Source organism: Pseudorasbora parva, chromosome 20, assembly GCF_024679245.1.
Source record: "Pseudorasbora parva isolate DD20220531a chromosome 20, ASM2467924v1, whole genome shotgun sequence".
In the NCBI taxonomy this organism is placed as follows: domain Eukaryota; kingdom Metazoa; phylum Chordata; class Actinopteri; order Cypriniformes; family Gobionidae; genus Pseudorasbora; species Pseudorasbora parva.
In genome coordinates this window covers 30580203-30599864 of record NC_090191.1, presented here as the reverse complement: position 1 = coordinate 30599864, position 19662 = coordinate 30580203, and the positions used below count along the sequence as shown (strand labels likewise).

General features: G+C 38.8%; 1 protein-coding gene across 3 annotated transcripts in view; it reads right to left on the bottom strand.

The window, feature by feature from the left end:
- The window catches only part of plxna4 (plexin A4), a 253890-nt gene that overhangs the window by 99718 nt on the left and 134510 nt on the right, over window positions 1–19662 (bottom strand). For all 3 annotated transcript variants that reach the window (XM_067428258.1, XM_067428256.1, XM_067428259.1), the window contains one exon: window positions 11879–12010. In XM_067428258.1, coding sequence (XP_067284359.1) covers window positions 11879–12010 — 132 coding nt within the window. The remainder of the gene's footprint in view (window positions 1–11878; window positions 12011–19662) is intronic.

Below are 19662 nucleotides of genomic sequence, written 5' to 3'. Positions count from 1 at the left end.
TTCACATTTCTAGATATTAGGGCTGCCCCTTATAGGCTTAGTCGAACAAGATTTTATTAGTTGGCTAGTCGCACAAAAAAATAAAAAAAATTAATAAAAACACAACAGGATAGCAGGTTCTTTTTTGTAATTACAGTATGTCAGTCAGGAAATCTAAATGCTTCCCTATCATCCATCAACCTCAAACATAGCTCATCATTTGAAACATTTAAGTTAGGAGCTATTATTATTAATAGCAATTATTAGGTGTTGAAGGCAGCTAAAGTATAGCGCACATTTCTGCATGACACGGAGGTGCCGGCGTGATCACTTGCATTTTTCTCAACTTAAAATTATGATTATACTTATTTTAGTAGACAAAAAACAAAATGATCACCATCTTATCCTCAATTTTTTGTCTCAAATAGCCATTATCACTAAAAGTACAAAAGCCAAAATAACTTAAATAATTTAAAATAAAACAATGGTTATCATCAACAACAACATCATCATCATAATCATGGTCATCATTAATAATAATAATAAAAATAATAATAATAAATTACTCTTATTAAAGAGTTATTTTTAGTGAACCAAAAACACAGTGTTACTGATTAAAAAACAAATGATTCATTTGAAACATGCAATGAATCATGCAAAAAGATGTGAAAAATCATGTGCAAAATAAATAGCAATTAAACTACTCATTTGGGTGCTGTTGATCATATTTTTTTTTTTTTTTTTTTTTTTTTTTATAATTGTAAAGTTCCAAATGGATCAGAAACTAATAAATTTGAATCCAATTTAAAAATTCAAAATCAAACAAGGAAAAATGTAATTCTTCCTAGGTAGTATAGGCCTACATTTACCTTGTTAGCAAACATAACTGGTTTTAGGTGAACAATGAATCCATGCAAGTTAATACAGAGAGATAATTGTTTGTCGTGCTAATCTTTAATCAAAATCTGAAAAGGAACTTCCGGTCTGGAATGGCCTTCCTAATAAGATGATGTCAGTTTGACGGCTTGGGTTTAAATATCCTTAACCCCTCCCCTCCATCAGTTAGTCTGCTATAAGCGTGAGATGTAGAAGAGGAGCGCTGAAGTAAAATCCCTGCCCTATATTCAATATTCCGTTTCACTTGGAAATACATCACAGCACTGAAATAAAATCAGCTGCAACTTCCGGTTCACTGGGACTTTAATATGCCACACACTTCCTGTTAGATGCATTGAGTGAGTCTATGAATAGCGCACTCCACTGGTGTAGAGTGGATGTGCGCACACTGCCATGGCTAATACATTACTGTTAATTCTGCATTTCGTCTCTGTGGCCCACAACAGAGCGCACTTTAACACACTCCCCGCGGCGATAGAGAGAGACGGAGACAACAGGAGGAGGAGGAAGACAAATGTGTCCAGAAAGAGGACTTCCCGCTGTCCTCATGAGCTGGAAAAGGAGTGGCGCTGACTTCGGAATCTCATTATGTCATAAATCCGTTAGATTATTAGTCATTTATCTGAGAGCTCTGTAAGAGGATTGAGACCAGCAGATAATGAGGCAAACTGACAAATGACACTGCCCAACAGATTAATGCAGCCTTTAACATCTCTCGCTCGGTTTCCAAAAACGAGCTGCTAACGGAGGCAGCATTTTAAAGCATCACACTTAGGCTTGCTCCAAGCGCTTAAAGTGAGCCTGTGCGAGTATGCATGTAAATATAATTCCACAATAGTTGTCACACTCCACCTGAATGTTTTCTGCTCGTCTAAAGACTGACACTCTGCGTGTCAAATTAAAAGCATGCAGGCTTATCAATGCCGGTTTTGTAATAACTGTTCATCAAGCCTACTTTAATCACCCTACTAACCTAATCAAATAAAGTCCTCTTCCATTTCTCTCTCCTCATGAAATCCGTCAGTAAATCCCACAGACCTGGCTGACTGGCAGAGTTTCTCAGTCATCGTGGAGCTGAGCTGTGGTTTATTATGGAGTCTAATCCACTGGGCTCATCTGTAGCTCAACGTTCCTCTGCTGGCATTAACAAACTTCCTCTGACTCACTGAGAGTCATTTCTAGTTCTTTTGTACATCCATGAAAGTTCAAGGCAGACAGATGCTGAACTTAAGCCAGGGACACACCGAGCTGACAGTCGGACGCCGGGTCGTTTTTGATCATCGGCCAACTTAGTTTTTCCGGTGTGTTCCGTACCTTTGGCTCTACACTGTAAAAAAAGTCCACAAAAATAGGGTACAATGTACTGTATATAGAATTTTCTGTATTTTTTTTTTTTGTACCTGTATTTTGAATTACACAATGCATTAGTTTGTGTTTTCTGGGCTAACGGAAATGTTCGTAAAATTACTGGATAATGTGCTGGCAGAAAATTACCTCTTTATATCTTCTGTTTTTATTTTTTACAGTGTAGTCAGACCCTGTCAGGGGTATTTTGGCCGATTCAAGAGAATTGATCGATATTCAAGTGGGATTGATATTCAAAACGGTAAGCAAGCGCTGCTTTGTTTATGGTTCGCATACCTGCAGTCTTAGTTTCGCTTTCCTTCTTTAAATGACGAATATATCTTAAATAGACAGTTTCCTCCTTTACACGCAGGCGCAGAATGCGCATGCTAGTTGACGGTCACCTGTAGTCCTTTCGGTGTATTCAAGTACAGATTTTTGTATCGCAGGTGACTTGAGGGGACAGTCAGTTTTCATCAGCACTAGTTCTTTGGCATCGGTTTAGTGTGTCCCTACCTTAACATGAAAGGTGACTGAATATTTCAAAACCTATTTACATTTGAACTCACCTAAAACAGCTACGTTGGACACCAGGTTTGATAGACAGCATATATACTAGACTATGTATACAGTACAGTACATTTAGTTTTGGTTCAGTATTTACTTACCATCATAAAGGGTTAGTTTTCCCAAAAATGAAATTTTAATTTTCATTAAGCTCATTAAAAATATTGTAATTTGAGTTCTGAAGATAAACTAAAGTCTTACGGTTTGGAACGACATGACGTTGAGTAATTAATGACAATTATCATTTTTAGGTGAACTAACTTTAATTATTAAATACATTTTATTTAAAGTCAGCTGTGCATTTATGGATTAACGTGTCCTGACTTTTGACATAAAACCATTAAATATACACTTAGGATTCAGGACACTACCTTGGTAACTCTCTCAGAATAGTGTAATTCTTAAAGGGTTAATTCACCCAAAAATGAAATTGATGTCATTAATGACTCACCCTAATGTCACCCACAACCGTAAGACCTCCGTTCATCTTCAGAACATAGTTTAAGATATTTTATATTTAGTCCGAGAGCGTATCCAAGTGTATGCACACTATACTGTCCATGTCCAGAAAGGTAATAAAAACATCATTACCTTATCATAGTCCATATGTGACATCAGTTAGTTCATTAGAATCTTAAAGCATCGAAAATACATTTTGGTCCAAAAATAACAAAAACTATGACTTTATTCAGCATTGTCTTCTCTTTTGCATTTGTTTTCAATCCTCAAATAAAGATTCAAATGGTAATGAATCAGTGGATTGATTCATGATTCGGATCGCGTGTCAAAATGTCAAACTGCTGAAATCACGTGAAATTAGCGATCCGAAACAATGTTTTTGTGAGTGTAGGGTTTATAGTTAGGGGATAGAAAATGTCATCTCATAATAAAAACAATGGAACCATCCACCATGATCAAAAACAAACATGTGCGATTGTGTGTGAGGCAGTCGCCCTTATCAGCGGCATAATGGCGTCTTTGCAAAAACCGATGAGTCACAGAATCAACAGGCTTCAGGGAAGAAGTGACATTTGTTGTCCTGTGAGAGAACAATATCTACTATACATCGCTTTAAGCCCGACCCAGCCAATTACCTGATGATCAAACATTAGCTGAGCTTCAGCCAATCCCAGAGAATCACTATTATTGCTAGAGATAAGACAGAATAAAATAAAAAAGAATGAATAAAATAAAACGTTAAAACTCAAACTGCAGCTAACACAAGTACACACTTGTATAAAATCTTCCCTCAGCCACACACTAACACAACCACACAAGTAAAGACACAAGCACACGTATCCCTCTCTTTCGGATTTGGCCCATTTTTGGATGTTTAACCACCAGTGAAGCAGAAGACAGATGACAACATCTCATCATAACCGATTTATGAAATGAATCCATCAATGTCCATCTTAAATGAATTTCACTGCAAACATGTGCACGCGCACACAGCCTGGCTGACGAGAAATATTGTTGTCATTTGGGCCTCAGAGGGGGTCATGAAAAGTGCATTCATACGTGTATATGGCGCTTGTCTGTGGAAGATGAACACTGGTAATATGAGCTGCGATGTTCTCCTCTCTCACAGTAACAGACAGCAGCACTGAGCTGTTGCCAACTTAATTACAATGTCTCATTAACACACAAAATCAAATATTTATACGAAAATGTTGAATCCATTTGCAGTTTACATACACTGACAGACAAACACATTTATATCATAGTGAGTACCTCATATTGTTGTCTATTTTTCATAAAGCAATTGATCAGATATTGGATCGCTTTGTGTTTATACTGTTCTGGAAGTCAAGAATGGTCTACTTGTGGTAATTTATTTATATTAAACTGTATATAGAAAAGTCTAAAGCTTTTTTTTAAATGCTAGATTAATCATAATCCTAAACTTCTGACAGTACACTATTCAGTCCCATCAAGTGGGTCCCCAAAAAAGTGGATTTTTTTTTTCTATCTTTCATTAGACATTTGGTCGAAATCTGACATGCATCTATCCCCAGAACCGCAGGGGGTGCTCAGGTCTGGTAGCTGGTCATAGTCATGGTTAAACAGGCTGTGCCCTTCCATGCCCTGGGGGTTTCACAGACGGAAAATGCAATTATGTGCGCTGTGAACCCAGCCACTCTGTGTGCTAACTGGATTTACATTCAGGGCTTGATACTCCACTCCCGGCCGTCACACAAACATATCAGAGCTGATTCTGTCCAGACGACATCATTAGGCCTACAGGCACCAAAACCAAGAACCACATCACTAAACGCACTATAGAAAACAGATCAGAGTAGCCATACGCAAACACACACACGCGCACATGCATGCATGCACGCACACACGATGAACTAACAACACTGACTTTCTCAACTTTTATTGCTCTTGCTTCTAAATAGGGATGCTATTGAATTTAAAAAGTGATGCGAGTGATATTTGTGCTACGTGCACCATTTATTGAACACTCCTGATCTTCCATTGGTCGGCCAAACTGACAGCAATGTTGAGCCAATGTTGCACTGTTGGGCTGCTCAAATGAGTCATGTTGAGAACAACACAGCTTTGTTTACACGCATTAGAAAAATCAACCAAGCAAATGTCTTACAAGCGCTGCGTTTATGCTGAGTCTGAATTACTGTAATTACGAGATGGCAACTTGGCGTCTTCAGACTCGGAATTGATTTGTTTGATATGGCTCAATGCAACAATGGATACACATGCAGCATCTTAATTGATGACAGAAAAATCAAAATGTTTAAGTTCAACTAGTCAAAGCCAAGTGTGCCGCCCAAGTCCTGAAAAGTGAAGCCAAAATGTTTTGATTGCCCCCAGGTAGTTGGTCCCAGTATAGGTCATAAACCTCGCCCTCTCTATGTAATCGAATGGTATGCAAGATAAAATAAAGAATTAATTTACACTTCAAACATATTTTTTACAAAGATAGGGTGTGTCTTTTTAGGTAGTTTTTATGACACTGATGCAAGTTTAAGTGTTCGTATTTTAAATAAGTTTGGTTTTAGTTATATGATGCTATTAAATCGGGGGTGTGACGGCATGATTGACAGATGAGATTGACAGCTTCTCTGAGTGGAGTACTCACTGAGGCACCAACAGACTTTTCAGGATTTTCAGGAGAAGATTGGAGCTATGACTATTTTATACATTAACAGTTTATTTCCCACCGACTTAAACTGTGCTAACCTATTCTGCATGAGTGTGGGCGGGGCCTTAATACCGTGGCTTCACTTCACACACTCTACTGTGTACACTCGGGTCCCGAATCAGCACAAGTTGTCAGTGCCATATCAGGATATAGAGGGAATGCACGTGAAGTCATCGTCAGCTGGAGCGACGAGTGGCCAAAAGACTGAGGCAGCTTTGGTTTACAGCGCGAATGCAGCGAAAACACACAAAACCAGGCTCAGCGCCAGAAGGGGTGTAGGGGAGGCTTGACCACGGACCCCATGGACATCGCTGTTCCGGACTAGAGATGGACTTGATTTTCTCACTTGTAATTTTCTCACTTAAACCACTGCCACCTGTTGCTGCTTCTGTTTTAAGAGTGAAAAGCTGCCCATAACTGCTTGTTTGTGATCTGTAATCTTCGGTAAGAATTTGTAATAATAACATATTAGCGAAAAGGAGCTAGCAAAAGATCCAGTGTGTATCTTTATTTGCACTCGTCAAATAATTACATTTCCAACGTGTTTTCTCTTTGGTGAGTAATGTAGCCAATCACAGACATATTTGTAAACTTCTACATCGCAGTTGGCCAATCACAGGTGTTGAATTTGGACTCACTCATCGATTGAGTGTTTGTCCAGGTGCTGAGTTCAGTTACCACACGCATCAATCCTCTGTAAGTGCAGACATTGTGAAAATAAGAGATTCATTGTATACCAACTTTACAGCGGAACTTTGTGAGATTGCGTTTATTGAATGAGTGACAGCTTTTAGTGAATATAAAGTATATTACCACCACTACACGCTTCAAAACACTGACCCATCCGCAATTACATGCGGGGTTCACTCGAAAAATGTGAGTTATTCATGTCGAAATCAGGCTCATAAAAATTTCAGGAAAACACGATTCCTGGCTGCATGTCATTATCCATAGATCACTGAATCTTTGGTAAGTTGTAAGGATTGTTTGCTCTACTCGTGTTTTCCTCTATTAAATCCAGTCTTCTGCCACTCAGCCCCGGCTGAGGGGGTGTGTTATGGCTAGAAAGAGACGTCGATGCATTCCCTCTATTGGCGGCTTCACTTTTCTACAATGCAAGAAATTGAAGGTGCGTCATCCATTTATTTTTATTTTTATAGTCTATAGTCGAAGCTCATTACTATGGTAATTTTTACATGTATGATAATGATAGTATGGTAATTATGGCTATGACACAAAATGGAGGAAACACCAAAAGGAGATGTCAAAAAACAAAAACTTAACTTTATCCCTCAAATACAGTATAGTTACACATACTGGTGTTCTATATATGAGCTTGCAAACCGACATGAGTTTTCATTGAAAAAACTCCTTTAATTACAATCAGCATTTCAGGAGAAACTTCTTTGCTCCCGATGACTAAAATCCCCACGAAAGTTTGCCAAATGCACTCAGACATCATGGAGTACCTCTATTCACTTAAACACAATGGCCTGCAGTGTAAGTAGGCCACAGCAATAACACAACGAAACGTTCTCAAGATGCGGATGTCACACCGGAGGATTGGCAAAGAACGTCACATATGGGACCGCCGTTAAATGGCAGCTCGTAATTGAAATTAAAGGTCGTCTTTATTAAATCTGTTCTGATGAGGTGGCAGATGCCTTATCCCACCTATGAATGCCCACAGCTGATCTGCGACGAAAGAGTTTGACTTTGAGCTGTTTGGCTGGTGTGAGACACACTTAAATTATTAACACTTATACTACCTGCAGTTTCAACTTGCCCTACATGAATTATGGATATGCTGCAAGCATGAGAGTGTAGAGAAGCCACCGTCTCCAGCCTGCTTTGTGACATAGCTGTTATGAAACACACACAGAGACATAAAATCAATTTAATTTCCCTGAAAACAGAGAAAACGAGCATTGATTCTTCAGATTCAAATGAAGCCATTGAAGCAACACTCGTCTTAAATTGCAGACAGAACGTTCTAGGGCAGGACAAAGCCCAGGCGTACGTGCTCACCTCTGACGGGTTTTGCACAAAAGACTGATCTGAAAATCCAGTGTAAAATGACAGTAAACTGTGGGTGAGAAGAACACAACTTCCATTTGGATGGTACTTAGACAACAAAAGGCTTTAATGTGCCAAGACCAGTAATTTGTGTAACTCCATTGAGCTCTGAACCTCACTGTCATTCGTTTAATGCAGGAGGAACTATAGCTGAGGCCTCTGTCATTAGCGCGCACAGCTGTCCCTCTGACCACACACACACGCATCTGACGCTGACATTGTCTAAAGTTACAATAAAAAACACTTAGCCCTAGAAGAAAGGATGACAAACGTGGACAAAAAGCCAAGCACAATAATTAGCTGCAAGCTCTGATAACTGTAATCTGCATCACTCTCAACAGACAGTCTGGCCCCTTTCCTTAAAAAGACACATTTATCTTGCTGTTTAAAATGATACAGGGAAGTAGCCAGATTTAATTAGAGGGATAATCAGGGGATTAATTAGAAAGAGAAAGTAAGAAAAGAAGAGAGAAAGAGCGACAGAGAAGAAGCAACAACAACAAAAAAAGTGATCAGCAAAGGTAAAAGTGCTATATTGTTAAAATTAAGTCTCCTTATGATTTATAGTAAAAATAAATAAATAAATAAAACAGTTTGGAATTCATCATCTATTCAATTGTGTCACCTTTCTGCATTAATTATATACACTGTACAAACAAGCATCTATTTTTAGTTTAAAACAAGAATATAATTTCTTAATGCTGTACTTAATGCACCACTTTTGTTTGTAATATTGGATTTATTCATCAAAAGCCACAATAGTATCCAACAGTGCCAGCCCACTTTTTCGGTGGGATTGGTTTCAGAATATTTTTTGCCATAGAGATTTTTAAAAAGTCTCTATTAAAGTTTTATAAACCATGATTCATACCAGCTAGAATATAAACCAAAGTATTAAAAACAAGTTGTTTCAAGATGTTGATTCTGCATATGTAAAAATAACATTTAAAAAAAAAAATGTGTGTGCACAAAACATACATACTGTAGATACACAAATATACACAAACATTTAAGTCGTTGGAGAGCGTAGGAGCCTCTGTCTCAGTGGATGTGTGCTAAAAGAGTGTGCTTTCGAATCTTTGATTGGTGGAGATTTCTTTTCAGAATCATGGGTAATGTCGTTTTTCACCAGGAATTATAAACAATTATTTACTACGTTTGAATTACAGACAGTTGACTGTGGAATATACAGAAGATATACATTAGAGGCAGGGGTCAAAGGTGACAAATGGTGATTAAAATGGCTTAATATAAGAACATGCCACTGTAGTGGACTTCATGTATCAGACGCCTCATACAATATAACCTGGACATCAACAGACCTGGATTCATAGGAACTGTGACCAGTGTTGTAGTCTCAGTTGACCTCAGCAATGACTCAGTAGGGGGGAATATGGGCTCTCGAACCCCAGCACAACTTGAGCTCTGTTCAATCAATCAGCCATTAATCACACACATAACCCAGACCTCCTCAGCTCCCAAACACTATCATTCCCTCTTTCCATCTCTTTCACTCTGTGTCTTTAAGGCTGGACCAGCAGGAGATTATCGACCTACTGTTCTTGTTTTTCTTCTCCGCTCACCCGCAGGGAATTTATATGATGGTGTGTGCTCATGATTGTTCTGTCATACACTACATTTGGGATGTAGGCAAATAATACAAAAATGATATACATCAATTTATGTTCCAGCTTACTAAACCTACAATTTTTTCTGTATGTACACTTAATACAAAAAGAGCAGTCACAAATGTATCATGTGGCATTTCCAAGCAGCCTCTGAGCTTTATAACACAAAGACCACATGACCACCTCACAAAGGTGACACACGCACACACAAAAGTTTGTGTGTGTGAAAGTTTGAGGTACATGAAAAGAGTTCATGTGATAAGTGGTACAGTATCTTTTGTGTGTGTGTGTGTGTGTGTGTGTGTGTGTGTGTGTGTGTGTGTGTGTGTGTGTGTGTGGGCGCAAGCGTGGAGCAGATGCACCAGGCTCGACCGCAAAAACAGTCATGAGAATTTCTGCATTTTATTAACAGTCATAAATATTAATATGGACATCTCTCAACCACAGTGCTGAAGACAAACTGTGAGAGTGGGATAGACAGACAGAGCGCGACAGACAAAAAAAAGGCAAGTCTCTGTTATTCACAGAAAAACAAATGAAAGCGTAAACACAAAAATTAAAACAGAGTCTGAATGTGATCTGAATCTGTGCAAATATATTAAAACTATCAAAGCTGTTTTATACCACAAAACTATTTTGGTGAAAGATTCATCAGAATTATTCAAACAGACAACCTGGGAGTTTGTGATTCGCACTCTGTTTCTGTCCAGACAGGACAACACAATCGTGCCATTATTTTACATTATATTCATTCAAGATCACAACTCCGGTAAAATATAATTTGGTTTGCTGTGGTGCTGTAGATTCAGCAGCGGGGCTAGTGATGCAAGAAGCACTGTGTTACATCACAGATCATTCAATTTTAAAGCAAACTAGAATAAATCTTTCATTGTGCACGTGTGCTGGGGGGTGGGGGTGTGGGGCAGATATACAGGTGGGATTAGAGAATGCATGTTCACTAAATAGCTTCTAAATATATGCATGATTCCCCAGTAGATGTGATCCCCTGATGTTTGGGACTAAACAGAAACCAGACGACAACTTTCTAAGTGGGCTAATAGGCTAATTGCAACAGGGTGAGATAATTCATTGGCAGAACACAACAGGTCCAACTATGGTATATATACACGTCAAAGAAAACATTTTTTCTTTCCCGTAAGACTTGAGATGATAATGGCCTAGTTTAAAACCAGACTTTCAAATGGTCTTGGTGAGAGTGACAAAGTTGGTGAGAGTGACAAAAAACAATGAGATGTCACTTTCTAACCAAGCCAGACCAAACCTGTTGGTCAATTTGTGAGTTGCAACTTGAATCAGTGTCACAAATCTGAATGGGGAAATCTTTTGCCATGACCTAAAAATTACCGATCACATCGATTCCTATTAAAATGACTGGATTTCGGTCGTGAAATTTCGCAGAGCAAAGGTAAGTGTGACAACAGCCTTAGCTGAGCTATAAATCATGACACTGCCTGACTATCCACTTTCAGATGTGACATTACAGCAGCACTGTATTGAAGTAAAAGGATTTGTGGGTAAAAATGTCATCTTGAATTTGCCTTGGTATTCAAACTAATATTGGGATAATTAAAGAGAGAGAGCGAGAGAACTGAAAGCCTGGTGACAAGTGCAGATAAGATTGAGTGTTCTGGATAGTTATAGAAAAGAGTGGAAAACAGCCCATCAGAGGTCAATGTTTAAAACATCTAATTGTCATATAATGAACACCTTTCCACTAAATGATAAAAAGAGTAGACCTGGACATAGGTGGCATAAAACGCTATTTTGGGTAATAGGAAAAGGCACAAGTAAACTCCTGATGACAGTTGGTATCTGATTTAGGACGCTTTTACAGCACTAAGTTTATGCAGTGTTTTTCTGAATTCGAGATTTACAAGCTTCAGTAGTGCTAAAGATATCAGGGACAGAGCCAAATCTACTCCATTATACTGCCATTTTGAGCAGGCATATCCTAATGTGTAAATTGTGTGTATTTTGGACACGCGTTTTGTGAAAATCTAAATCCACCAATCCATCTCCTGTCACTTTTTATAATACAAAATTTTCCATCCTCTCTTTGGCTGTCCAAGCGCACATCTCAGGCTGTAATTACAGTAAGTGAAACAGAAATTCGAGTATAATTTTATCTCTCAGTCTTTCCCAGATTTGATGTGCTGCGTAAATCCTGATGCATTTTGCGCAAATGGCAGCAGTGACTCACCTGTGACTCAGACATCACATACAAGAAGTGCTGATCAGCAGAAAAGGCCATGTCTCTCAGGATCGGCCCATTGTCGACCACCTGGATGGTTTCGTACTGCAAAGCGCCATAGGTAGGACCGTCTACCCGAATCTGAAAAGAGAGAGAATAAAGGCACTGTGTTACTTGACCATATAGGTTATTAACGTCGAAAAAAAACAAGGTAAAGCAGAGGGGAAGGAGAAATGGTTGTTAAGGTGTTAGACAGCTGTAGGTGACGTTACGTGCCATAAATTGCAGGTTCAGCAGAGAGCTGTAACATTCTCACACAGTTAGACCACCGTGATGGGGGTCTCATGACTATATGTGAACATCTGTTCTTGCTGACGCAAAAGCTTACACTCACACTCTGTTCTGGTCTTGCTATAACCCTAGCCTCCCTCCAGACTACATCATCTAACCAGGGGCGGAGACTAAGCTAGGCCACCCCACTCACAACAGCTGTTTCTGTCTATATTTTTCTTGACAATAACTGTGTTTGTATAATCAGTAAATCTTTGAAAAACTAACTTTCCTGTCATGTCAGCCCTTATACCATGCTCAAGGCGCACACTCCTCAATATCGCACACAAATGTGGCACACTGTAGGCTACACCACTTCGCCATAGACAAAGAGCAAAAGAAACTACAAGCATTCAACATCATGGTTCTGTCAATTAAGCCATGAAATAACAAAAAGGGCGATTAAAGCGATGTCAAAACTGTGCATGTTTGTATGTATTTGTTATACATGCCTGTATGTATAGACTTAAATATTGAGACCACATGCGAGACCACAATATAAGGCACAAGCTGATATGTATTTTTTAATGCACAAATAAATGTGAGCACTGTGAATTTGTACTAGAAGATTTGTGCAAATGTTGTGTTTATTTGTAAAGTACAAACCAAAATGGATAATATTTAAATGCATAAAATAACAAATTTTACATTCTGGCATTTATGTGCTGTTGACTTCCACCCTTATTCACATCCTTCACATGGGGATTCAAAAGAACAGACATTTTTCCTTTGTACTGAGTTTAATTTAGGTATGATAGAACTGTTGCAATTCATTTATTTTGACAGTAGAATATTCAACATTCAGCATTTACTTTTTTTTTTTAAAGAGTTTTTGTCTTTGAAACAGACCTTACAGTCCAACTCAGAATTGTTGAAGAGTTCTTTGAAATAGAATTCAATGAAGGTTGAATCATTTTTGAATCTTAGTTATCTGCATGTCTCATCGATGCAGATGCAACAACCGAGAACAAGGTTTTTGAGAACCGGATCCAAGCTGACTGGGCAAGTTCAACTTTATAATGCAAGCGCCTTTATTAACATGCCTGGTGGTGTAAAATAATACAAAAATGGTCAAATTCCCTCAGTATGTCATGATCTAATCCACTACTATCTTGACAGCAATTAAGTACATATTAATCATATTCAGTTGCATTGTAGACACTAAAACAGTCTAGTGCTTTATAGTCAAACTCCTTTTTATGTTGAAATAATGAATATTTCTGTGCCACCCGATGAAAAAAACCTGGCTCTGTTACTGCTTCCAACCAAACACACTCACTAAAGGGCCCTGTGAGAACTTAAAGTCTTTATACCTGTCGTTAAACATTACTATACACCTGATAACCCATTATGAAAGAATGAATGAGCAATTTCCCTTCCCGTTTGGACACTAAACAGTTTAGGAGGTATCATGTCCATTCCTATCTGAATAAACATCTTTATCTCTGCATTTATGGCCTGGAGTCCCATTAGACCACAAATCCTGTCAACCCAAGATCATCTTACCACAAGAGACGTCTAAAATAATTTTGTGGCACCACTTCAAAAAGTCCCTCCCTGAGTCTCTGTGAAGTTTAAAGTGCTCCCTTTGGCTTCACGTTTACTTTCTCTGGGGTTTCTTGTACTGTGTGCCAAGGGTCACAAACATAAAAGAAAAAAAAAAACCTCTAGAACAAAAGTGGAGAACAGAATGTAAAGGGGCAGAAGAAAGCAAAAACCCTAAACACGAGCCAAAGCCTTATTCAGCAAGAAGGTTATCTAATCTCTCCAATCGAGGGCTGGTTAATTTGGCTGGGATTGGGTTTCGGCCAGGAAGGGCTGCAGTGTTTGGGATGGTAGCGTGTGGACAGTGGAAGAATGAGGGTCTGCGAAGCCCCGGTCGAGCCCCTAGAGAGATGCATGGAATGGTCCGACAGATCACCGGGCAAAGCAGATGGGCATTATCACAACTGTAGCTAAACAAATTAGCCACAGGGGATGACTATTAGCATGTATGTTAGCGTTAGCACAGAGGAATAAAAGGAGAGTATCTGATTACAGATAGAGAAGGAAAATAAAATAAAAAAAATGGCTAAATCATTATACAAAAGGAGTCCTACTTTAACCTCAAGCAGCAGTTCATTAGTCCTAAAGCAGATCAGTTTTTATCAATATATTAACAATATTGGTTTTAGGTTAAGGTTACTTCATGATTATAAATTCCTAAGCCCTGAACAAAACAGTATAATTTTCTCCTTTTCATTTCAATATCAATAAAGTGGATTATATTCTTTAAATCCTGATTGGATTACACGCTAATCTGTGTATCACACAATCATTTGGATTTAATTACAGTTCAAAGCCATGACACAATTTGTACAGTTGTTATCTCACCCTAAAAAAATAATAATAATACTTCTATAAACTTCTATATTGCATTACAATTACAATTTGTTGCAGACTGTGTAGTCTTAAAATAGAAGAACTCTTTAATTTTGGAGTAGAAGGAAGCCTGCACATTCTGCACCGTGCATTGTGCTCTATGGGACCTCAAAACATCCCCCTAGTGGCCATACACTGTAACAACAGAGGCCAGTCATGTGAGACAGTATGTGTGGTTACACAATAAATGATAGTGATTAAATGTGGTCAAGGTTAAATTACAAAGAACACTGATGGTTAACAGCTATTTTTCATAATTTACATCAAGGTCACTGTATTATGCATAATAAGAGTGCTTTTAGTTTGTGTTTTTTTATTTTTTTATTTAGTATAGGAATGAAAAAGGATGAAGTTACTGTAATAGCACTGCTCATTTGTAACACCTGATATTAAAGCATCACACAGTTATAGGGCAAGACAGTAGAGGATAGCAGGCTTACTGCAAGCTAAGCGAACAGCAAACATAAGAAAAGGTGATGAAGGAAGCCATAACAACGGGAGCTCTGTGGCTTCATAATGTGGGCAGGACTCTATACCCAGCATCCATGGAAACTGCAATTTCCTCTGGTTCAAAACAACTTCATCTTAAGCCCTGGCATTAGGCCAGTGATATGACTAAAGATTAAGACTGATGATGTAGAATATTTTCTCAAAAACTCTGGGATGAATTCACTTAAACTCATGTGTAGTATCCCAAAACTACATCTTAATTACTGATAAGACTTTTTAACAGTTTGCCAATCAGAATATTTACCCAAAAAAAAAAAAACTACTACTACCTACTTTTTTTTGTCAGTAAGTGAAACTGAACAAATCATAATGATAATTTTTCTTTTAATCTTTTTATTTAATTTGAATCCTTTCAGCTTAGAGTTCTTTAAACTAACTTTATTTAAAAAAGAAAAGAAAAACAATGCAATTGTTTCTGAATTCATGCTATCACTAATCCTGTAATAAATTGTTATAAAGATATACAGCTCATTTATACAGTGGGTACGGAGAGTATTCAGACCCTTTTCAATTTTTCACTTTGTTATATTGCAGCCATTTGCTAAAATCATTTAAGTTCTTTTTTCTCAATAAAGCACCCCATATTGACAGAAAAACACAACTGTTGACATTTTTGCAGATTTATTAAAAAAGAAAACCTGAAATATCACCTAGTCCTAAGAAAAAACCCTTTGCTGTGACACTCATATATTTAACTCAGGTGCTGTCCATTTCTTCTTATCATCCTTGAGATGTTTCTACACCTTCATTCGAGTCCAGCTGTTTGATTATACCAATTGAACTTGATTAGGAAAAACACACACCTGTCTATATAAGACCTTACAGCTCACAGTGCATGTCAGAGCAAATGAGAATCATGAGGTCAAAGGAGCTGCCTGAAGAGCTCAGAGACAGAATTGTGGCAAGGCACAGATCTGGCCACAATTACAAAAAAAATTCTGGGGCACTTAAGGTTCACAAGAGCACAGTGGCCTCCATAATCCTTAAATGGAAGACGTTTGGGATGACCAGAACCCTTCTTAGAGCTGGCCATCCGGCCAAATTGAGCTATCGGGGGAGAAGAGCATTGGTGAGAGGTAAAGATTCACCTAAAGATCACTGTGGCTGAGCTCCAGAGATGCAGTCTGGAGATGGGAGAACATTGTAGAAAGTCAACCATCACTGCAGTGCAGGCCTCTACCAGTAGGACTTTATAGCAGAGTGGCCCGACGGAAGCATCTCCTCATGCAAGACACATGAAAGATTGCTAAAAAAAAACAGAGATGACTCCACTCCAAGATGGTGAGAAATAAGATTCTTTGGTCTGATGAGACCAAGATATAACTTTTTGGCCTTAATTCAATGCGGCATGTGTGGAAAAAAAATACAGTGCCAACAGTGAAGCATGGAGGTGGCAGCATCATGCTGTGGGGGTGTCTTTCAGTTGCAGGGACAGGACGACTGGTTGCAATCAAGGGGAAGATAAACGTGGCCAAGTACACTGATATCCTGGATGAATTTTTTTTTAATGTTTTATTATTTTTATATAACTGCCTGCCTACAAAACACCCAGGGGCATTTATTTATTGATTTAAATACATAGCAGGCAAAAATACATTTCAATGCAAAGTACAAACACGTCATGAAATCCCCACTCAATCAAAATCCTTTCAGTCGGCACTCCTGTTATCCGACTAGTGATGGCTCAGATTCTAGCAATTGCCATTGACTTCAGAAACTCTGCTTAAGCATGTGAGCATCAATCTCAGGAGAACACTTTACTTTTGCACTGACAGGCACAAGGCAACCCTTGCTAAAGTCTGCTGTTAACTAAAGAATTTTGCAGAGGAAAAAAGCGATAGAACTCTTTACAAACCCTAAATTTAACCTTGGCAAAAGCAAGTCTTGTGATCTTTCAGTGAGCTTTTCTTCCACAAGCTGCAGTCACTTGGGAGGTGTTCCTTCTGTTTCCTTTAAAATGAGCGGAGATAGCCCACACTCTCCATTTGTGAGGGCAACAGCAGAGCCACGAACACACCGCTCACAGAGCAGAAGTCTGTTCGCCATGGCACACAGGATGCTTCAGGTTGCCTGTTACATTATGGTTCAGAACGAGCCGACACTCATATAGAACAAAGCTGAGAAGAGGCACTGAGTCACTGAAGAGCTGTGACAAAAGAAAACTACAAATAACTTCAACAGAACTGCTCTGAAGCCGAATTGGCTGCAAAGGCGCACATCTGACAGTGCAAACTCGTGGGACACCAGATACCAGGCAGTGTTTGGGAGAAGGCCACTACGATTAAGGCAGTGTGCTGACGCTCCCTCGAGAGCTCCTTTAGAAGCAAGAGCTACTCTGATGCACAGATATTGATCTATGACATTTAAACCCCAACTATAACAAAAATAGAAGCGCACGTGTCAACATCTGTAGGCAGATCGGCCTTGCTACTGTGAGTGACTGTGTCAAGATGTTGAGCGATTGTTTTCAGGTGTTTTTTTTTTTTTTTTGAGTCAAATCCCCTGAGAGAATTGGAGATAGATCCTGCACATCAGCACTCTTAACGCGCTGGGAGATCTTGACGTGTTCCAGCCTGCAATAGACAAGGAAAGTGGAACGAAAGGTTTGCTTTGTTTTCGACGCCTCCATTGGCTGAGTCGGAGTGTGCTGTAGTAAACAGCGAGAGTGGGTGGACTGGGAAGTCTCTTAATGTCAATCAATGCTGAAAGAAAACTGCAAATTTCCATTTTGCAACATCGATACTTAGCTAAAGGCGACTAGTATGGCAAAAGGAACTTGAATAGGCTGACGCTAAGCTGGGGAATTAAGGACGATCATGTCCTGAAAGCCATTGTCTGGCGTCATGGTGAGCATGAAGTATTACACAATAAAGAAATGAGATGATTTCAGTGGGGAATAAAGATGTTGGTGGTCAGGGTCTCTAGACTGCAGATAACAAATTCAGGGACAAATTCACTCATGCCTGCGGAGTGACATATTAAACATCAACATTTCTTACATACACATTTATTCATTTAGATGAATGATAGATAAATTATTGAATATAAATACACTGCTCGGACGAATAAAGGCCACTGTTTGGATTTAAATAGGCAAATGCAGTGGTGGAAAGAGTACGGAAAAAACTTACTCAAGTAGAAGTACTGTTACTTGTCAAAAAATGAAGTGTTAGTAGAGTAAAATTAACTCTCCTAAATACTGCTCAAACTAAGAGTAAAAAGTAGCCCTTTTAAAAGTACTCAAGAGTAGTGAGTATGCTATGCATGTTAACAATCTAACAATCTAACAATTGTTAACAAGTTAACAATCAAGCTAAATGAAGAGTTTCCAGCAGATGGCACCACAAGCTTGTGCAGCGCTAAGAGAATTCGTACCATTTGTGCAGGCATTAGAAAATGAAATATTCTGCAGACAATTTTTAGTAATTGTTTAAGGCAATTTCACAATTTAATTCATCATACAGTAACCAGCACTAAACCCCTTTTCATAGAGCGTGCACGCCTCTCACTCTAGGCTGGTCGCTATGGTTTATTTGACGGGAGTCACATGCGTGACGCATGGAGACACACATGGGCGGATTATTCATCTTAGTATCACGTTGACAGGAAAAACAAAAACATAATGCAGCGACGGCAGGTTTAGGGAAAATAGCGTAGTAAAAGTACCGATAAAGCACTTATAATGTACAAGTAAAAGTACACAGTTTTTAAATCCAGAGAAAAACTACTCAATTACAGTAACAAGAGTATTTGTAATTTTTTACTTCACCACTGGGCAAATGCTATGATATAAAATGCTATAAAAGAGTCTATGATTGGTTCATTATTTTGGTGATTATCACACTTCTATCTATGTTATATATGTTTGGCAACAGTTATTCCTGACCAACATTTGATGGACATCTTGATGGAAATATCACAACATTTGTTTCCATCGAGAGATGCATACATTTTTGGTCAAGATCTTGTATTGACAATGCAAGAGACCAGCACTCTGTAAAGTCTCCTCCAGCACATCCCAAAACTTTCAATGAATATGAGGTCTGGAGGTGCCAATTCATGTGTGTAAATGATTCTTACAGCTCCTTCCCAACTATTCTTTCACAATTTGAGCCTGATGAATCTTGACATTGTCATCCTGGAATATGGCAATGATGGGTCTTCCCCATGTCATTAACTTTACGTGTTGGTTTAAGAAATAAAAAGCTGCAGACTCCTAGCCCTACAAGCCAGACCCACTTCAAGATGTTTGGTCTGGAAACTCACCATAGACAGGGCTCAATCCGAGGGGCGGGATAAACGGTTGTCTTTCAAACTCCCTCTGCACGCGATAGGATAGTGCTACCACCAACCAGAGCAACGAAGGTGAAACAGAGCTCGTTGATAGATTAAACATTCACCGTATCCGGTAGGCTAAACTCCGAACACATCTTCCCATTTTAAGAATGACTTCAGTGCCGTTCTTTGTTCTTTTCTCAGAGAAAAGCTTAACTCCAAGTCTTCCAGAATCGCAGTCAAAGCTGATTCGAAAG